The sequence below is a fragment of the Fukomys damarensis genome, unplaced genomic scaffold, assembly GCF_012274545.1.
Source record: "Fukomys damarensis isolate Sample0158 unplaced genomic scaffold, DMR_v1.0_HiC HiC_scaffold_33, whole genome shotgun sequence".
In the NCBI taxonomy this organism is placed as follows: Eukaryota; Metazoa; Chordata; class Mammalia; order Rodentia; family Bathyergidae; genus Fukomys; species Fukomys damarensis.
Window position 1 is genome coordinate 6,238,214 of NW_022900945.1, and position 19,389 is coordinate 6,257,602.

A 19,389-nucleotide genomic window follows, 5' to 3' on the forward strand; every position below is an offset into this window, starting at 1 on the left:
TTTTTTTTTTTTTTTTTTTATTGAGTTTATTGGTACATTTAGGGATACAGTACAGTTACATTCATTGTTGGGATCATGTACCTTTACATGGCAAGTCTTGATTCTCATCTCTTAATCAGTCAAAAGTTTCTTGAATTCCTGCTCTGTGCTAAGGTATTATACACATTCAGAGTGATTCATAAAGATGTATGATGTGTTCCTCTCCCTTGGAGAAGAGTGTAAGTTTGTTGGGAAGGCAGAAATAAAAGCAGGATTGTCTGGGAATAAATGCTACTCTGAGATCTAGCACTGAGAGTCTGCTTATATCTGACCCAGTTTACCTTTCTGAAGTGCTTCTAAATCCTCAACTATAAGAAAACTTCTGACACTCGTCACTGAGCTGAATTGAAGGGCTTGCTGTCTCCCACACTTGCAGCCTGCTTTACTAGCTATTTCTGGACTCTCACTCGTACTAATTCTTCCTTCTGGTCTGCCCTTGCTTCTGCTCATCCTCCACTCTCGATTATAGTTTGTATCTTCTCCTTTCACCAAGACCCAAATCAAATGAAGCACCTTCTCCAAAGTTCCCTGATTTTATTAACTAGAAATAACTTTCCAGTCCTCTCAACTCCTCTCTGAAGAGATCTGTACTGCATCTGTTACTTTTTGCCTTAGGTCATCCTTGTCCCCATCCGCGTCAGTGCCTGACCCTAGCACACAGCCTTCCCTTCTCCTTCTCCTGCCACTTGGTGGTTTGTGTGTTCGAGTCCCCAGGAGCACAGGGAAGCTGACTTGCAGCTTCAGTGTGTCCAATACTACTGACCATTTCCATTTTCTTTGTTCCCCAAAAACGTCTCACAGATGCGTTCCATCCTTTTACCATGTACTGATTACATAATACGTGGTTTCATTGTAAATAGCTCACCCAACTAAAATGCAAGCTCCTGAGGTCAGGGGATCTGTGCACTCAGTGTTCAACCACTGTATGTTAATGAAGCATCATCGAATTATCATCAACACTTGTTAAAGATTTATATTTCTAGACCACACTCTTCAAATTTCTGATTGAATTTTGTGTGGAACCTAGGAATTGCTTTGTATCAAACTCCCCCAGATAATCTTTGCCCGTGGTGAGTTTTAAAAGGGTAACCAGTTAATAAGTATTTATTAAATGAATGTTTTCTTCTTTTTTCCCTTAAACTATGAGCATCATAAGGGAAGGACATGGGACTGCCCAGTCGTTGTGGTTCCATGAAGTATGAGAACGCACCATTTAAGCGTGGTGTGTTCTCACAGGCTATGGTCCTGGTGCACAGTAACGGGGTGATTTATGAAAGTGGTGATTAAGAAAATCTTCCCCTGTGGCACAGTTTTCTGGGTCATGAAGAATGAGTTGCATTTGGATGGATGAGGAGGGGAGCTGACATTCTAGTCAGAACGTTGACAAGCAAAGGAAAAAGTGGAGCATTATAAGGACAGATGATTAGTTAGAGCAGAGGGTTCTTGTGGCAAAGGGATGAGGGACGAGGCTGCCTCCCCGTTGTATAAAGTAAGCATTTGTTTCGCAGAACTCTTGTTTTCATTTTCATCTAGTAAGAGAAAAAAAGTGGTTTTGATGTGATTCAATGACCGGCAAGGGATCATGAGGCCCTTTTGGCAAGCTCCCCTTCCATGGCACATGTAGAAATACAAGATTTAGGACAGAATTAACCTGCCCAAGCATCTGTTCACAGCTCCATGTGAAAAAGAAGAAAATAGACCAAAGCATATGCTTCAAGTTGAGGTCTGCAGAACATTTTTTTCTTCATATCATGTTGTTAAGAACTCACGTTTTTAGCAAAGTGTCTTATTGCCTTACTCTTGCAAATTCAAGTGTGAAATGACCACCAGAATAATAAAACGAAGCTGTTTGCTCAAAAAGCATGTTGTTAACCCACAAAGAAAATATTAATTTGTTATAAAAGTGATAACATTATATTTATTATAAAATATATGCTTCTGCTCTTAGGACATGGGCTACATCAGCCTCTATATCTGTAATGAATTCACTTGGACGTTCGCCAGGTGGGCAGGTGGTTATTAGTAATCTACTACTTGTAAAAGATTGTGTGCGAAATGCATGTGCTACAAACTGGAGATTTATTCTCATGTGAAAGAAAGGCTGACGTGGAATAATACCAACAAGTTATCACTCATCCATTCATTTAGCAACTCTTGGGTAAATAACCCTGCCTCCAGGCCAGTGTTTTGTTGTGTCACCTAGGTCCCTCCTCCGCATAGTATGGACGGTGCTCCATACACAGTAACTGCTCAGGAAATAGTTGTTGGATGAATATATTTATTGATCATTCAGGCTCATAGGATACAGAAGTCCCCTAGAGACAGAACAAGCTCTGTTTCCATAGTAGAATTTCAGCTGTGTTGAATGTGAAGGAACTTTTAAAAAAATTTTGCCAAGCAGAGGAAGACTCCTGGAGAAGTGATTTTCAAGTAAAATCTAAAGGATGGGTGGAAATTTACTGAGGCTAAGAGCAGGGGGAAGAGCACTTTGGACAGAAGAGGGAGCAGGGAGGAGCAGGGAGGAGCAGGGGAAGTCTACAGTCGCTGCCAGCATGAGCAGAAAGGGAGAGCCGGAGAGGGAAGTGCATGAGGACAATTCCTGGGGAGTTCTCCAGCTATAAATACTCCATGAGATTACGTGGACAGGAAGATGCCTTCCTTGGTCTTGGTAGAATTCAGATTGGTTTGTTTGCAGTTAGTATATTTGCAGCTGGTATGTTCGCAGCTGACATTTTGGTTAAAGTTACATTTCCGAATCTCGCTGCTTATTGTAATATTGAAAAAATTGATAAAGCAATTTTTTCAATGACTAGCAAAACAATTGAGCGTGTAATTTCAAGTTACATAACATTGGTTCTTGCAGATTGTGCCAATAAGTAGTATAATTTTACTAAATTACACAGCAACAATTAACCCTCACATGGGGGTTAATAAAGAAATCAACACAGTGCCATAAGAATAATGTGGGTTTACTGATGTAGAACTATATTGACAAATTAATATACCCTGGCAAACAGCTCACTCCACTGTTGTACAAGGCTAAGAAAAAAATATTTAATCAGTGTGGACCACATGATACAACTCATGCAGAGAAGAATATAGCTGAGACTTTTGTAGAGCAATTGTGGAATGTAAAAATAATGGCATGCTTAAAAATCCAAAGAAGTAATTGGCTTTACTCTCCCTTGTCATTTGGTCAGGTAGACTACTATTATTTGATTCATTTCACTTCATTGTTTCTTTGCTGTGAGTCCTATTGTAAGTTTTACAATAATATTTAGCTCTGGACTTCGTAGCCTCCCCATTTTGCATTTTATTTGAGACCACATGAAGTTTTCTCTCTCCCACATGCACACACACACATGTCCCACAACACAGTCCTGCCCATGACCTTGACACTTGGTAAATACTTGTTCAATTTTCAGATGTGGTTAGGTTGGAATACTTATAATAAACAGTATGTTTTAACACTGATGATAAGAAGTACTTTAAGTCCTTAGGCTTGGAGTATTATTATTTGAATAGTCAGGTTTAGGGATGAATGGTGTAGAATGTTCAGAATTGTCTCTTTCCAGCTTATATTGTTTATGCAGGGTATGGAAAAGAAAATAATGTTTATACTAATTGATTATTATTTGGAAATAGTTACATTACATGAAATATTCAAGTTTACAATGAAATAGAAGATAATATATGTATTCAAAAGTAATAAAACATATATGCAGGAATAATAAGAAACAAATATGAAAAAAATAACTAAAGTTTCAAATGTCTTATAGATGTCCTGGCTTAAAAATATGCAGTTTAAATGCCCATGATATGCAGCACACAAGATCTTGTTCATCTGCATACTATTACTATGCGGTGAGGTCAAGCAAGATAAGTATATGAACATTTCTCTTGCCCTTGAGGGAGAAAAAGAACGGCAATATTAAAGGCTTCTACTGATAACACTCTTTTTTTATTTTTTCATTTAACAAATATTCATTAGCATTCATTGGATACCCACTAGGCTAAGTAGAAGGCTAGGTCACAACTCCATTTAACATTTCCTCTCTACCACAAATTAAAGATAGAATTTCCTTGGAACCCAAGTATGAATTGGGTTCTTGTCACGACTCAGGTCGTGCCTGACCTCTGATGAGTTATTCTTGCTGCCTGACTTAGAACCAATCGGTCTTCACCTTGAAGGAAATTTACAATTTTAATATATATTCTCATTTCTGCTGAATAAATTTAAGGTACCAACAATCAGCAGCAGACTTCCTGCCTTCTCACTTACTGACTTTCTGGCAGAAAAATAATACATGCACATTTGACAGTTCAGTTTCTCATTTGATGGAATGCTTATGGATTAGCAGAGTGGTGATACAATTTCTCTGTTACTTTCTGTGTAGGTAGTTGGGTATTATACCACTTAATAAAGAATAAATGACCTTATACACCAGGTATTGATTACTGATTTTCAAAGAGTTCTAATCTTGAATTACAATGAACTCACTCTAAACAACAGCAGTTTTTTGTGATTCAGAAGGTATTTCAGCTTTGCAGGACAACTTTATGACCTTCAAGGGTCATTGCCAGTGCTGTTCACAGCAGCCATATGCTAAGAGCCAGGGATTCAGAGACATAAGCTCTTATTCAGAATCTCAGGAAGGGGAACATGAAATGCGTAGTTCAAAGAGATTTAAGATTATTGATTTGCCTTTTGAAATAATAATTCTGATTTCTTTCTTACTCCATGAAATATCTAAATTGGAAAAGCTATTTATCTGACCAAAAATAAAGTTAGTTTTAGACATTTTCAAAATTTAAGTTATAGGATTGTGTAACAATAAAATATGGCACATATTAAAGTATATATAAATACAGATGTGTTTTATAGTTTTTCAACATTTCAAACATTAAGAGGTAGAGAAAACAGGTATACTGTATAAACTATATAATTTACCATAATTATAATTTGCATTAATGAGCACTCATGCATCACTTAAAGCTTCTAGAATAACACACTGTATTGACAATTACAAATTTACTATATTGAAAATACAACCGTATGGTTTCCATAATCTGTTGTGCTTTAATACAACTTTTGCATTTATACTTTTTTAATTGTTTTTCTTCCTCTTGATTTGCTCTTTATTCTGTGTTTTTCAACTTTGCTAGTTAGCTACTAAATCTGCCTGATGAAGCTTTATTTCAGAGATCTCAGCTTCGAAAGGAAGGCCCTAAAAACTTCCTCAAGAGGGGTTTTCAGTAGTGTATCAGAGGGGGTTGAAGAGTGAAGGGGAGATGAAGATGCCAAGGCAGAGGGGCCAAATTATTTCTGCATTCGCCCTCTGAGAAAGAGCAGATAAGTGGGCAAGGAGCTGGAAGGAGCTGTGCAGTCAGTTAAAATAGCATTTAACAAAATAGCATTGTTTAATTGATGAGAGAAGCTAAGCCATGTTTCTGTGCTGCCCGAGGTGATCTGCGGGACACAGAGGTTAAAAGTATGTGTGGAGAGTAGATAACTCCCCGCCTAGAGTCCCTGAAAGAAAAAGGTCTACAACCCAAATGGACGGGAGAGGGCCCAGACTGGGAAAGTTCCAAGGTAGCTACTAAGAAAGAGCCACAGTGACTGCAGAGCACATAAATACATTACACTGAATCCAAACCAACCGTTTCCTCCACTCTGCCTCAGCTGACCCAGTTCCTGAGTGTGCCACCTTATACCCAAGGGAATTTCACGGAGGGAAAATCTGTATCGCAAAAGACAGCAGTGTGAATGAATTGTCTTTGAAATACATTCCTCTGCAAGTTTTTAAACTATGCATATAGGAAGCCTGCAGCCCAAGTTTTGTATTTTTAGAGTAAATCCACTTCTGATTGTCTCTGTGTTTATTTCAGTGAGCAGTAGATCAAATTATGAGCTGGGATAAGGGGAGGATGCTTTTGACGAGGGTGAAGAAGTATGAAATGATCTCAGTTAAAAAGCAATTTTTGGGGGGAAAGATACAGAGCTGCGCATATCCAGTCTCCATTTCAAGTGTGTGTCACGAATTTAAAGTGAGGGTAGTCGACCAAGTTGTTATTTCTTCAAAAATCTTGGTGCAGTTGCAAAAAGGGCAGGATGTTGAATTCAACCAATGCAAGGTTCAGCTCGGCGAATGTGACAAAATAAAGATTTTGCTACATGTGATATGTACATGAGACCGCTAACGGCAGACTCAATGATGACTCTCAGCTTAAGCAAAGAAAGATAGGTGAATAAAGATGAGGGAAATTTAGCACATCAGTCAGTGCTGTGTCTCCCCAGTAACTATTGTAGGGAAGTTCTAGAATACAGAAATAAATGGACTGAAAGCATAGGAGGGGATGGTCTACTTGTGATATTTTTGGGAGTGATACTGACATTTAAAAAATTCAATTTCTGTAGCCACCAGGGAAATGCAAATCTAAACGGCATTAAGATTCCATCTCACTCCAGTCAGAGTGGCTGTCATCGAGAATATAAAAAAACAATGAATGCTGGCAAGAATGTGGGAAAAGGGAACTCTGCACCTGTTGGCAAGAATGTAAATTAGTACAGCCACTATGGGAACAAGTATGGAAGGGTCTCAGAAACTAAAAATAGAGCTGCCATTTGGTCCAGCTGCTCTACTTCTTAGTACCTTCCTTACAGAATTGAAATCAGCGTATAGCACTACATAGAGAGCCGTGCACCCGTGTTTACTGAAGCCCAATTCATAGTAGTCAAGCTACAGAAAGTATATTGCTCCTGTTATTTCTCCAGTCTAGTAAATAGTAGGGCCTTTACAAATAATAACTGGATAAAATTGTTAAAGAAATTAAAGCTGGTCTTTAAAAATCTCATATCCTCCTATTCCAGCTTCATTCTAAAATCCCCTCCCTAAGAAACATCAGGCTAGGTGCAAGCCATTTCTAATTCTTTCCCAGAATATCCCTCTACTTTGGAACCTTCCTAATCAGGCACAGTTTTACAGTCTTGGAAATAAGGCTCATTCCTTTTGCATACGAGCTGAATGATTTTAAGCACATTCACTTGTTTATGCCTAAATCTCAAGACTCTGCAAGATGGAGATAACAGCTAACACTCGCGAGCACTGAGCTCCATGGATGTGATTTGAGTTGAGCCGCTCACAGGATTGGGGGCTGGAAGCTTGGTCCCAGTGTGGTAGAACCTTGGGAAAGTGGTAGAACCTTGAAGAGAGGGAGGCCAGCGCGAGGTCATTAGGTCATTGGGGATATTGCACTTGGAAGACAGTAATGTCTTCTGTTCGCCCATGGCCAGGCTGTTCCCAGGAGAGTGGGTTGTTCTCCAGGAGCAGCTCCTCCCTTGGGTCCTCTTCCTCACTCATCCCATGCCCTCTTTCTCTGACATACTATGACATAGCTGGAGAGACCTCACCAGGAGACTGGAACTTACTGTTTAGATCCCTCAGGCACCAGAACCATGAGCCGATAAACCTCCTTACTCTATAAAGTACAGTGGCCCTTTGACTTGCATCCTCAGTTTGTTCACAAGGGCTGGTTGTAACTCAAATTGGTTAATTGAAGGCTCAGGCTCCTCTACACAGCCTTTGAAGTCTCTCTCCCGTACACAGGCAGATCTCAGTGTCCTTAGACCCTGGCCCAGAATTTCTCAGTGAACCCCACACAGGAGAGGATATTGTCATGTTCCTTCCAGAACCCTTTAAGGGTTAAATCTGCAGCTGAGACCATCTGGAAGCATAAATGGCCCGTGTTTGGGTGGTAACTCGAGACTTTGGTTGTAAGTCAAAACTAACATTTGCATTGTAACTCAGATTGTTCACATGTCAGGCCAATTGTAGCTCAAGGTTGTACCCAGCCTCAAAATTTTTTATAGCATCAGAAATAGGCGGATACAAGGAATAACACTTAGAACTGAACACTAATCAAAAGTTCAAGTATTTTAACACAGTTGCTGACAGTACTGGTACCCACAGATTATGGATGAGGAACTTTAGCCAAGATTTTACAGCAAGGAAGAAACAAAGCCTAGTCTCTGAATCTGTGCTCTGAAACGTTATGTGTACTGCCTGTCCAATGATGGAACCTCCCTCGTTGGATACATACCAGGATTTAATGGAAATAATCTACATAAAAAGTGCCTGACTGTAGTAAGTGCCAATGAAGTTAGTTTTCATCATAACCATTGGAATTGTTTTATTATACGGAAGAGTCACTATTTTCAATTAGATCATTTTGCTTGGATGACAGATCTGATTAGGAACCAGTCCATGATTGTATGCTTGCTTAATGACTGTCTTCTTACAACTTCCATCGTTGTTTCTAGTTCTGCGTGTGGGATGAAAACAGGACAAACCAACACCTGTTCCTTACAACAACCCCAAAATGTTCAAAGCAAGTGTTTCGGCGCTACTGCGCCATTCTCCAGTCTGCACAGCTGAGTCACCTTAGCCATTTCCCCACAGCATGATCTCCGGATATTCTCAATAACCCTGGCTTTGTTGAAGTTACCTTACACTTTTGGGCTAATGGTCACCTGTAGAACAGGACATTGAGAGAAATGAGTTTAGGCTAGCCCTGTCACAGTCTGCATTGTGTTCCCAGAGACCATTTCGGTGTCTCCCCTGTGTAGAGCAGGCAGTATTTCCAGAATGGATGAATTCACTAATAAGTATAGGAAGTAATGAATACTGAGTGTACCTGACTCAAGTCCCCAGTTTGGTCCTTCTGCTTCTGACTTTACCTCTGTGGTTGGTTTGGGGCTCAATGGTAAGTCTTTGGTCTCTATTCCACTTCATTTGTGAGCAGTTTTCCAATATTTTCACATCATTTTATATACTGATTTTGTCATTTCAGTATTGCGTCTCCTTCCCCATATCATGCCATCTCTAAATGTTTGCACTATTCTATCAACATGCTCATGCAAGCATTTAAGTGAAATATATTATGGTCGTAGTCATATTAAAATATTCATAACCAGTATGACTTAATGTGTTTTAATTAATTATAAATCAATTACATTTTCTCAGCAGTGCATTTCATTATTGATTGTCACTCAGCATAGCACATTATTCTTTCAATAATTACTAAAATATAAAAATATCCTTTCCTTAAGTATTATGTAAATCGAAAGAATTAAAAACGAAGCTTAAGGTCTGGGATTTAGCTCAGTGGTTCTACCACCTGCCTCACAAGTGCAAGGACCCCAGTTCAACCACTGGGACCAAAAAAAACAACAAAAAAAGCTTGAAAATTCTACAGACATTTTTAGTGAGTTGGACATCTGAAATAAAACCAAGAAACATAAACTAATATGAACTAGAAGTAGGCCCCGACCCTGTGGAGCTAACCTTTTCGTCTCCAAAGAAATTAACTGAAAAAGTTAAACAATCTCAAGTCATGTGATACATTGCAACTGAGAGAAAATAGGCTTTTCATCAAGAGCCTAGTGGTTTCAGTCATCCGGTCTTGTGTATCAGAAAGAGTTTCAGCCTCGGACTCTGAAATTCATGAATAAAAGATTTCCCAGTTGTGAGACTTAAAGGGCTAGTAATAAACTGACTGTATGGTTAAATAAAAGATTTAAATAAAAATGGAAGTTTCTAAACTCAAGTCATGCTTCCTGAGCGAGTGGCAGGCTCTAAACGTTATTCAACAAAGATGGAAAAAGTCAAAAGAGATAAAAAGTACTATCTGTAAGTATTGATGATATCAGAACTTGGGAAAAACATAATAACTGGAATATTTAAGTGCAATATAATTGTGTCACTTTGGTTGGAGAATATGTCTAAATTTACTTGGATTATTTTATACTTATTGATGTGAGAAAAACGCCTTCACATTTCTTTATGAGAAATTTGAAACCGATTTCACTTTGTTGCCTTCAGATTTTGTACAATTTCTGGGAATAACAAATTTTTCATTATTAGAGTATCTGCCAGATAATCTCGTACAATTTTAAGATACTTAAAATCTGCAGTTCTTTCATTTCAATAATTTTACTATGACAAAATTAGATCAATAGCAGGTGTTATTTTTTCATAGTTAATGACTCTGAACTTCTTTGGAAGAAAGAATTTAATAGGTTATAAGCACATATAATCAAACTCTATCATCCAAGTTAGGGGAATAAAAATATTGTGTGTAGTCCAGTCAATGAAACCACCTAAATTTGTACATATTCAGCAAGTTATTGGAATTCATTGCAACCATGCAAAATATATGATTTATTTGTGTTATTACTGACTTAACTGTTTTCTTATCTCATTTTGACTGATGAAATAAAGAGGATTCTTAAATGGTTAAAATAAGTGTAAATTTAAACAAAGTACAATGAAAATTCTCTGACTTTTCTAATTATCACAGTAATACCTATGTACTACTAGTTGAAAAAAATAGGAAAACACAGAAGAAGGAAAATTTAAATCAGTTGTAATTCCACCACCAAGATTTTATAAATCAATATTTTGACATAATTCTTTGTTGTTCAAAAGCTAAAAACAAATATAAAATTTTTAAAGTAATGTATCAAGCACCTACTAACCAAAATAAACAAATATTAACAGTTTATTTTATGATTTTCACCTTTGTTTTAAAGGAACAAAACACTGCCAATAAAGTAGACATGTTCTGTGTTCCTGATAATCCTGTGCCAACCCTCCCTGCCCAGTGTAAATTATTCCTTTCGTTTTAGATTGCATCTCATTCACAGTTCTGTTTTTAGCGCTCATCTGTGTATTCCTAGGTATGGCGTATTGTTTTCTAAATTTATGGAAATCAATTTGTGCTACATGAAATTTTTGCAGTTGCTTTTTCACCCAGTAATGTTCGCAAGATCTATTTATCCTCATACATACAAACACAGATATTCCATTTTTGGTGCTGTAGCCATTCCAGTGCATTACTTTATCATAATTTGGTTATTCTTTTGTAGTGTAGGCTTATTAAGGTCACGACCAATTTTTAGTCATCATTCTGCAGTTAACATTTTTCTCTAATAAGGTTTTCTATATTTCACATTCTTTGGGAAGAATAGTTGCCTAAAAGTAAATGTGAAAGTTCTGCAGGCATGAGGTGCATATATTAAAATAATTTCCAAAAGACTACAACAATTTATAATCCCCAAACAAGTTTATGAGACTTTTTATTTCATAGCCCCTGCATCAGAATGGAATTCACCCAGTCATTCTTAATTCACTTATTTTTAATGGAAACAATTGACTTTTTGGTGAAATTAAAGAGCACGAAAAAGGTAATTTATGATAGGTTGGATCTAAGCCATCTGGTTTAATTCCAAGATCCACTTTAAATTTCTGTATTGGAAATGAAATGCTCTTGTCTCATACTCATGAGGTTTTTTTTTTGTTTTGCTTTTTTTTTTTTTTTCTTTTCAGCACGACTGCATTGATCTGCTATGTTTTATCTCTGCAGTTCATTTTATTGCAACATCTAGTACTAAAAATATCCTTTATTTAGAAACCCAGCTTGTGCTCCATTCTGCTTGTTGGGCCTTTGTGATCCCAGCTCTCTTTGTTCTTTTGGAATTTTCATTTCAGGCTCTAACTTGATGTCATCCCGAGAGCCGGGAGACCTGAGAGAAAATTCCAGCTGCGGTTCTGTGCCTCTCATAAAGCTGTGCTCATTTTCCCTAGGAAATGGTGATCAGATTCCTCATCTGTAAACTGGGATGTTGATCCCGTGTTGTGTTATTAAATATATGGAATGAGATCTTTGGCAATAAAGCAGAAATGTAGGTCGCCTTAGTTATCTTTTTTTCCAAGTAGCCGTAGATGCGTTGCATTCCAGGTAGAACCCAAGGTTAGAAATTTCAGGGGTCTGATTGGCCAGCTTTCTCTGTCACTTGGCCTAACCCAGCCAAGACTGGAGGTTCTGTGGAATGTGAAAACTGCTGCTCCTCCTCAGAAGCCGAGGGGGCCTCACAATGCAGGAAAATCCTCCCCATGCACCGAGAGGCTTCCTGCTTCACACTTGAGCCAGCTCTTACCAGGTCTTTGAAAATATCTTTGGTAGAACTACTTCACAGTAATCTTCAACCCCTCCGTTCTGATCTTGCATTCTGTTTCTCGCCTTTTGAATTTTGTGTCTCCCACCCCTACTATAGTCCTCTCTGGCCTAATGAAACTTTGGTCTTTGTTTCTTCCGTTGTCTTTTATTATTATTTCTTGGTTTTTATTAGTACATGTTTATATACACACTGATCACATTTTCTTCTAGTTTGTCGATTCCCTTCCAGGCTCAGGAAAAGAACTGTAGCAATTTCATGGATAGAAGCGTTGATGGCCTTTGTTTCCTCTCAGACTATTCCAGTATGCGCTGTTACACAAAATTCTTATCCCTCTTACTCAACAATTTACCTGGTTCCATCCGCACCAAGAATTTTGAGGACTTCAGATGTGCTTTCTGTAGACTTTTAGCCCTCCCTACACCATGCGCAGCTGTGTCCTACCATCCTCACTCCCCTCAGATATCAGCAAATGAGTTGTCTCACTTCACTCATCAGCCCCTTCTCTTGTGCTCTGAATCTCAAATCTCTGTCCCCCTTTGGAATTCATATCCTCTCCCTCCCTATCTTCCTCTCCCGCCCCCTCTTAGTGCTTTCCTAGCTTTTTCCCTTGACCTCTTAGTTTCTTTGCAGCCCCTCAACTTTTCTCCTCTCTTCTCAACTTTGCAAAGAATACTGTATTCTACCAACAGTATCCCCTCCTGTCCCCACTTATTTTTTCTCTCCTACATCCTCAGTCCAGTCTCAAATGGCTATCACCAAGGTTGCAGTGACCCATGGTTTCCAAAGTGGGTCTCTTCAGGCTTTTATTTTGCAGGACACCGGCCTTGTGTGTGAGGCTCTTGTTCGCTTCCTTGTCCCTAACATAGCTCTGCTCTCTGAGCTCCAGAGACCCCTAGGACTCTGGGCTCTATTTCTTCTTCACTTCTCCCATTGGCTGCTCTTCTTGTTTCCAGCCTTCGAGGGCTCGTGTTCCTCCAGGTGTTGTCCTCTGTCAGCAGCACTTCTCCTTCCTTCCCCCTTCCCCACGGGTAGATCATCTACCTGGGCTTCTACTCGCACCGAATGCCCACGTCCCGCCGCTGCTCCCTGCACTTGGTATTTCCACAGCCAGCTCATTCCTGGACATCTTCACCTCTGTCCACAGGTGCCTGGAGCCAGTCGTGATCAGAACTGAACTGTGTACCTGCTATCACCCGGATATTCTGCCTCTCCACTGGCAGAACCATTTTAGGGAAGAACCGGGAGACGTGTATGTCTCACCCCTCACCTCCATTTCCGGTACCAAACCCACTTTTCTGTTCTACATATTACCTGAATTCACTTTCTCTTTTTTCCTCATCGCTGCTCCATTACTAACCCTAATAAGTTTTCCTGTTCTTGTTTTCTTTTTCTGTCAATTTAGAGTTCTAGATCACCTATCTGTCAAAATCGCTTCCTATTAAATATCTCTTACTGAAGGTCCTTCATCCACACAACAAGATCCTATTTCCTTAACACACACACACACACACACACACACGCACACACACGGTTTTGTAGACCCCTGTGCTCCTCTCCTCATTCACACATGACGCTGTTGCCCCCAGCCCTCTCCTGGCTAAATCCCCTCTCTAAAGGTCATCCCGTCTTCATCTCAATCCCATGGCTTCCCCTCACAACGAAGGCAGACAGGTCCCCTTCCTTATAGTCCCGTAATATATTGTATTTACTCTTTGTGTGTTTTCTCCAGAAATAGAGCATGGGTATCTTAAGGACGGAGACCGCCCTAAGCATTATGATCCCAGTAATGCCCACCACTTGGATGTTTAATAAGTGTGTGCTTAATGAAGACATGAATAAAGTATAAATGTGCACTTACTCATTCTGATCATTCCTTTAGACAGTGGCACTGCACGCAGAGGCAGTTAGCATTTATCAAACATTCCGGGAACCCCCTCATTTTCCAGCATCCCTTGCACTTAGGTGTCACCCCCAGCACAGCATCTCTGTGAGTAGCAGTGAGTTCTCCACATCCGCTCTTCCCCTGCCCTGGCTCGGCTGGGCGTCTAGATAAGATGGTCCCACAAGGCTGTACGGAAGAAACCATGGTAGAGGTGCCGTGGGAGTGGGAGGTAAGCCTGTCATGTTAACCGCTGGAAATCTCAGGATTTATGTTTCCACCGCATAACCTGATTTTCCCTGCACAGTGCTTATTATTTCAAGCTTATACATCAGTCTCCGTCCTGACATGTACACGTAAGGTTTGGTTACCCTTTACCCAGCATGCAACTCTTTCTCTTCCCCCGAAATCTGCAGCACACCCAGGCCTGGGGAAAACTGCACCACATAACGGGTAGTGTGCAACCAGCCTGCCTATGGCTAGCCGGCCCCTGCCACGGAGCCTGCGTATAGCACACTGCGCTTCCTAAACGTAACTTGCACCTCCCCTCTTTGCCCAGCCTATCATATAAATGGAGTAGTTCATTCTCTGATCCTTGTAAGTGGCACTGGGGATATTTCCTACCCAGAAAGTCCCCTGTACTTGCTCACCTCTGTCTGATTCCACAGCAGAATGCCACATCTCTAACTTTTGAGTTTAATCCTGGTTGCAAAGGGAATTTCTCCTGGGAATTCTGCTATGCTCCATTGCAATCCCAAGCTAAAGGAGTCAGAAACTTTCTGCAAAACACACTTCTGAGGCCTCTTAGTGCATCAAGGGCGTGCGTGCAACTCCACTGACCTACAGTTCGCAATATTCTCGGTGTGACTTTGGTACAGTTCTGTTCCTTTCTATGAGTGTTTTATAAAATGCAGTGGCTTTTCTCATTAGGTTCCAAATTCCACCGAACTGTGTTTGTATTGTATTAGTTCATTAAGTCATAATTCTTTCAGAAAACAGAACAGAAAATCTGATCTCAGGTATGACTTTGTTCCAGGACAATATGGTGTCAGGAAGATCCACCTTTTAGCTCTGGTTTCTTTTTCTCAGACAGGCTCTACCCTGGCCTCACCCCTGAGGTTCCCTCAGATGCATTGCTTTCAGCTTTGAGCCCAGCAGGAAAGAGCAAGTCTTTCCCTCAAGTCCTCGTCAGATTCACTTTGCTTTGTACATGTTCCGAATGGGTCATAATTCTGTCTGGGAGCTGACTCCTGTGACCAGGCAAATACAATACAGTCACTAGTTTAGACCTCAGCCACTTCTACAGAGTTGCAAAGAGGACTGTACTTAAAAGCAGCACATAGAATGAGGAAGGGGTCAGTGTCTGGAGAGAAATTCAGGAGAGGTCACTATGAGGAGGGAAATGGTGCTAGGGGCAGTGGTAATGCAGCGAGATCTGCATAGTCCGATGCCCAGGAGGAAGGATTTGGAGACAGCTTCCAGCCTCCACTTAGGGAATGAGAGTCTCATCACACACGTGTGTTACCCGTCTCTTCCCTCTCTGCTCTTCTCGGAGCCACTCCGTCCTCCTATGCCCTGTAGGACTGGAGGGCGTTGTGATTACAGGACACTTCCCTGGCTGTCTTCTGCTTCTTCGTGAGGAAGAAACTTACCAAGTAATTAGAGTATAATTAATGGTACAAAGCATAGTTGAAAAGCATTAAGGGAATAGATGAAGGTATCTGGATAATGGATCTTAATTTGAATTATTACTGTTCTGATTGATTCCAAATAATCCTAGATTGGACATCTCAGGGATGGCCAGTTTTGTTGGAGTTCTGTTAGCTTTGTCATTTCCAAGAGTACTAACACTGGATTCCCAAATACAAGCTCAAGATCCAAGAAGTGATACCTAGAATTTGTGGTAAGAAAAGGCTAATGCAATTTTCTTTTCTTCTCTCCTTTCTGTCTCACTCAGCCCGAAGTTCTGGATCAAATACAAAATTTAAGGGAGTTGTGGATGGATAGCAATGCATTGCAAGTGCTGCCTGGGGTATGTAGGTTTTGGATGCTCGTCTCTCACATTTTTGTTACGAACCGCTCTGGATAATGACCAGTCTGAAATCTTATGTCTCATTGTTTGCATTTCAAAGTAAAGTGACATTTGTTAGGTGTGTTTGGTCACCCAACAGTTTTCACTCATTTGTCTTAGAATGTTTAAATATCTTTTGTAGCGTGTTAATGAGCATGAAAAAAGATGACAAATATATGCATGTGAGAATAAGAAAAATATTTCATACATGTTGTATACCTTTATTTGGTAAATGTTGAAAAATTATATTTTCAAAAGAAATCCAATATATAGTAGCAAATCTTATTTTACAAAATCAGACATTCTTTTAGACAACTGCACAATAGTTACTGTTCACACTGTTAGAATTCTTCCTCAAAATGAAGATCTCTTTCTCAGGTTAAGCAGTGTCCAACAAAACCTACTTAAATATTTGGAAATAGTAAGGATTATAAAGCATTATAAATAAAAGCTATAAGACAAAGGTGATGGTGCACACCTGTAACCCCAGCACTTCAGAGACTGAGGCAGGAAGACTTCAAGGTTGAGTCCTTCCCATCTCAAATTAAAAAAAGAGATAGGAGTATAGTTCCATGCAGAGGTCCTGAGTTCAATCCCCAGTACTGTAAAACAAACACACACACACACACCCAGTCAAATACAAGGCTCCCACTCCACAGAGAAGTCAAGCAGGTGGATGTGTGATCGTGTTCTTCCACCAACCCAGGGGTGTGGATGTCTTCGCAAAGCCAGTGTTGCTCTTCTTTTGAGTTGACGTGAAATATTTCTTCAAATGGTTTCAACGGCAACCGGTACAAGAGGATTATTCCCTCTTGGAACAAGTGTGAGACCACAGAAAGAAGAATAACTGAGAAGATTAGGGGAAACAGTACTTTCTTCTCTTCTGTTACCACAGATATGACACAGAAAAGTTGCACGTCTTTAATTTATTGATTGTCCAAAATGTGTTTACTAATAGAGCTCTATGAATCAGACACTACATCAGTGTCAGAGTCAGAAAGACAATGCATTCAGTGACTTTGAAGGTATTTGTTTGCGGCGTGACACACGGCAGTAGGGAAGATCTGGATTCCCCTGCATGTAGTTCAGTTCGTGCCGTATTTGAGGTATGGCAGCCCCCCTATTAAAGTCCTGCTGTCCAGGTTCACTCACCCGTAGCCCACTGCAGTACAGCAATGCCACGCAGAAGATTCCCGAAATATGTAATTTACAAGTTTTAAATAACTTGTTACAGTATTTTATTATGATTGTTCTATTTTATTATTGACTTGCTGTTCATCCCTTGCCGTGCCTAATTGATCCGTTTTGCCGTAGGTGTTTAATGTATAGACTAAAACAGAGAGTCTGTGGGGTTGAGTCACAGTGGTGGTTCTTGGCATCTGCATGATGCCTTAGAATTTACGAGGTATGATGAGAAGGCCCGTTGTACTCTCCACAGAGCTTCTGTTCTCAAAATCCAGCCGCGGGGAACAGCTCACTCCACCAAGCCCCTCATAAGCTTATTAGCCCGAATTTTTTTTTCACATATTCTTCTAGCTTTAAGTAGATTCCTTACTTTATTTTTTAATGCACTCGGATATAACATTTGCTATAACCTGTGTGAAAATACCTCACACCTCTCTGCCATAAATATCCACAGCTTTCTGAATTTTAGTATGGGAAAATAGTTGTTTTTAAATTACTGGGCAACGGTCAAGTTAGAAAAGCATAATGTGGGCTTCGGTCCAGGTCTGTCCGTGTCCCATAATAATTAATGTTAAATATTTAGTATCATAAGACCAAAAAAAAAAGCAAGATCACTTTTTTCTTAGTTCGCCTATCATAATACATTAAGTTAATATACTTTGGGAAGCCAGGGCTATTATTTTCTACTCTATTTTTCATAAATCAGGTCAAATAGGAAACAGTCAAATATTTCATCTTCTGTGTAGCTCTGTCTCATTAGCTAAGGGTAACAAATAAAATGCAACTAAACAATGCATTGTATTTATATTGTTTTTTAAACAAACTCCAGTGTCACCCTCAACTTGTGATTTTCATTCTTTTCATTGCTGTCCTCTGCTCATGGAGTCACCTACACCCTGAGGGTCTCAGAGCAGCCTCCAGCAGCCTCCAGGACCCTGAGACACTCAGCCTTAGAGGCCTGGACCTCAGGCTGTTGACGCCCTTGTAAAGTGTGTGCAAGAGAAAGTTGAGAGAGATTAAAAAATAGACACTGGAGTGTTATTTAGCTTCCAAAAAGAATATTCCAAAACTGAAAGTTAGGAAATCCAAGGTGTTGAGCTGTGCCAGAGATAGTGAGGAAGCAATCAAAGAAACTCCAGGGATGAAAGAGGTTTTCTTGTGATAAAAGAACAACAAAAAAGAAATACATATACCTATCAACAACATATAACATTCTTTCATTTCTTAACAAAAGTGAACAATAGGCTGAGGTGACATAATAGTTCCTTGGGATGGAAAACTCCTAGTAAAGTGACAGTTTGTTCCAAGTGACATATTGCTGAGTAGCAGGAGAAACCCACCCCACAGGGCCAACTCTCCAAGCACTGTTCGCTCCTCACCTAGCACCTCCTCTCCTCCTAGGCTGTTGTCCTGCACTGTGGAGTAGCAGAGCTAGAGCTCTGGGCTCAGTTAAGCGGGGGCGTGGAGGCTGCCTGTATAGTCACATGGGCTTGAGCTCTGTACCCTGAGAAAAGTGAGCTCCATTTTGCTTCTCCCCCTTCCTAACAGGGCAAGCTGGGAACAGGAACGTTACTTGCTGTAGAGGCTGTCGTGTGACCTCCTCCAGAAGCAGAATATGTGCTATTCCTTGATTCTAGAAATAAACTTTGCAGCTGCCCACCCTCTCTAGGGATTCCCTTTGTAAAGAGACCCTCCAGGGTCCTAGCCCCTTTGGGGGGACTTCCACCCAATGGGCCGTCCATGCGAGGAGGGGAAGGCGCAGCCCGCGGCCCCTGCTCAGGACCTGGACAGGGCTGTCCTGCCAGGGTTTATCCAAGGGTTGGCTGAGGTCCTGCAGCTTCAGGACTTCATTACGGCCCTGCTTCTCTGCCCATCTTTCTTCCTCCCTTTCCATTGCTGTTGATTCCAAGAGGACTCTGTCATATACCCTATCTTTACCTCTGCTGCCCAAGGAACCAACAGTTCGCATTGCTTGAACTCTATAAACTTTCACACATGTTAAGGGCTGGATTGGCCCGAGAGTCTATTTTTATCAAGAACTTTCCAGGTCAGTGTGGTTGGTCAGCAGAAAACATGTTGAGGCATGAGAATATAAGGAAATTACTTTTTAGTATATAAAATATATAGCATAGTACCACATGTACATTTAAATGTGCATATTAATATTTATTCTCTCTCAAATTAGTAAAAGCATTT

General features: G+C 40.2%; 1 protein-coding gene across 7 annotated transcripts in view; it reads left to right on the plus strand.

The window, feature by feature from the left end:
- Lrrc7 (leucine rich repeat containing 7) overlaps nucleotides 1–19,389 on the plus strand; it is a 463,114-nt gene that overhangs the window by 313,578 nt on the left and 130,147 nt on the right. For all 7 annotated transcript variants that reach the window (XM_010605114.3, XM_033758262.1, XM_033758263.1 and 4 more), the window contains exon 9: nucleotides 15,895–15,969. In XM_010605114.3, the coding sequence (XP_010603416.2) occupies nucleotides 15,895–15,969 (75 nt within the window). The remainder of the gene's footprint in view (nucleotides 1–15,894; nucleotides 15,970–19,389) is intronic.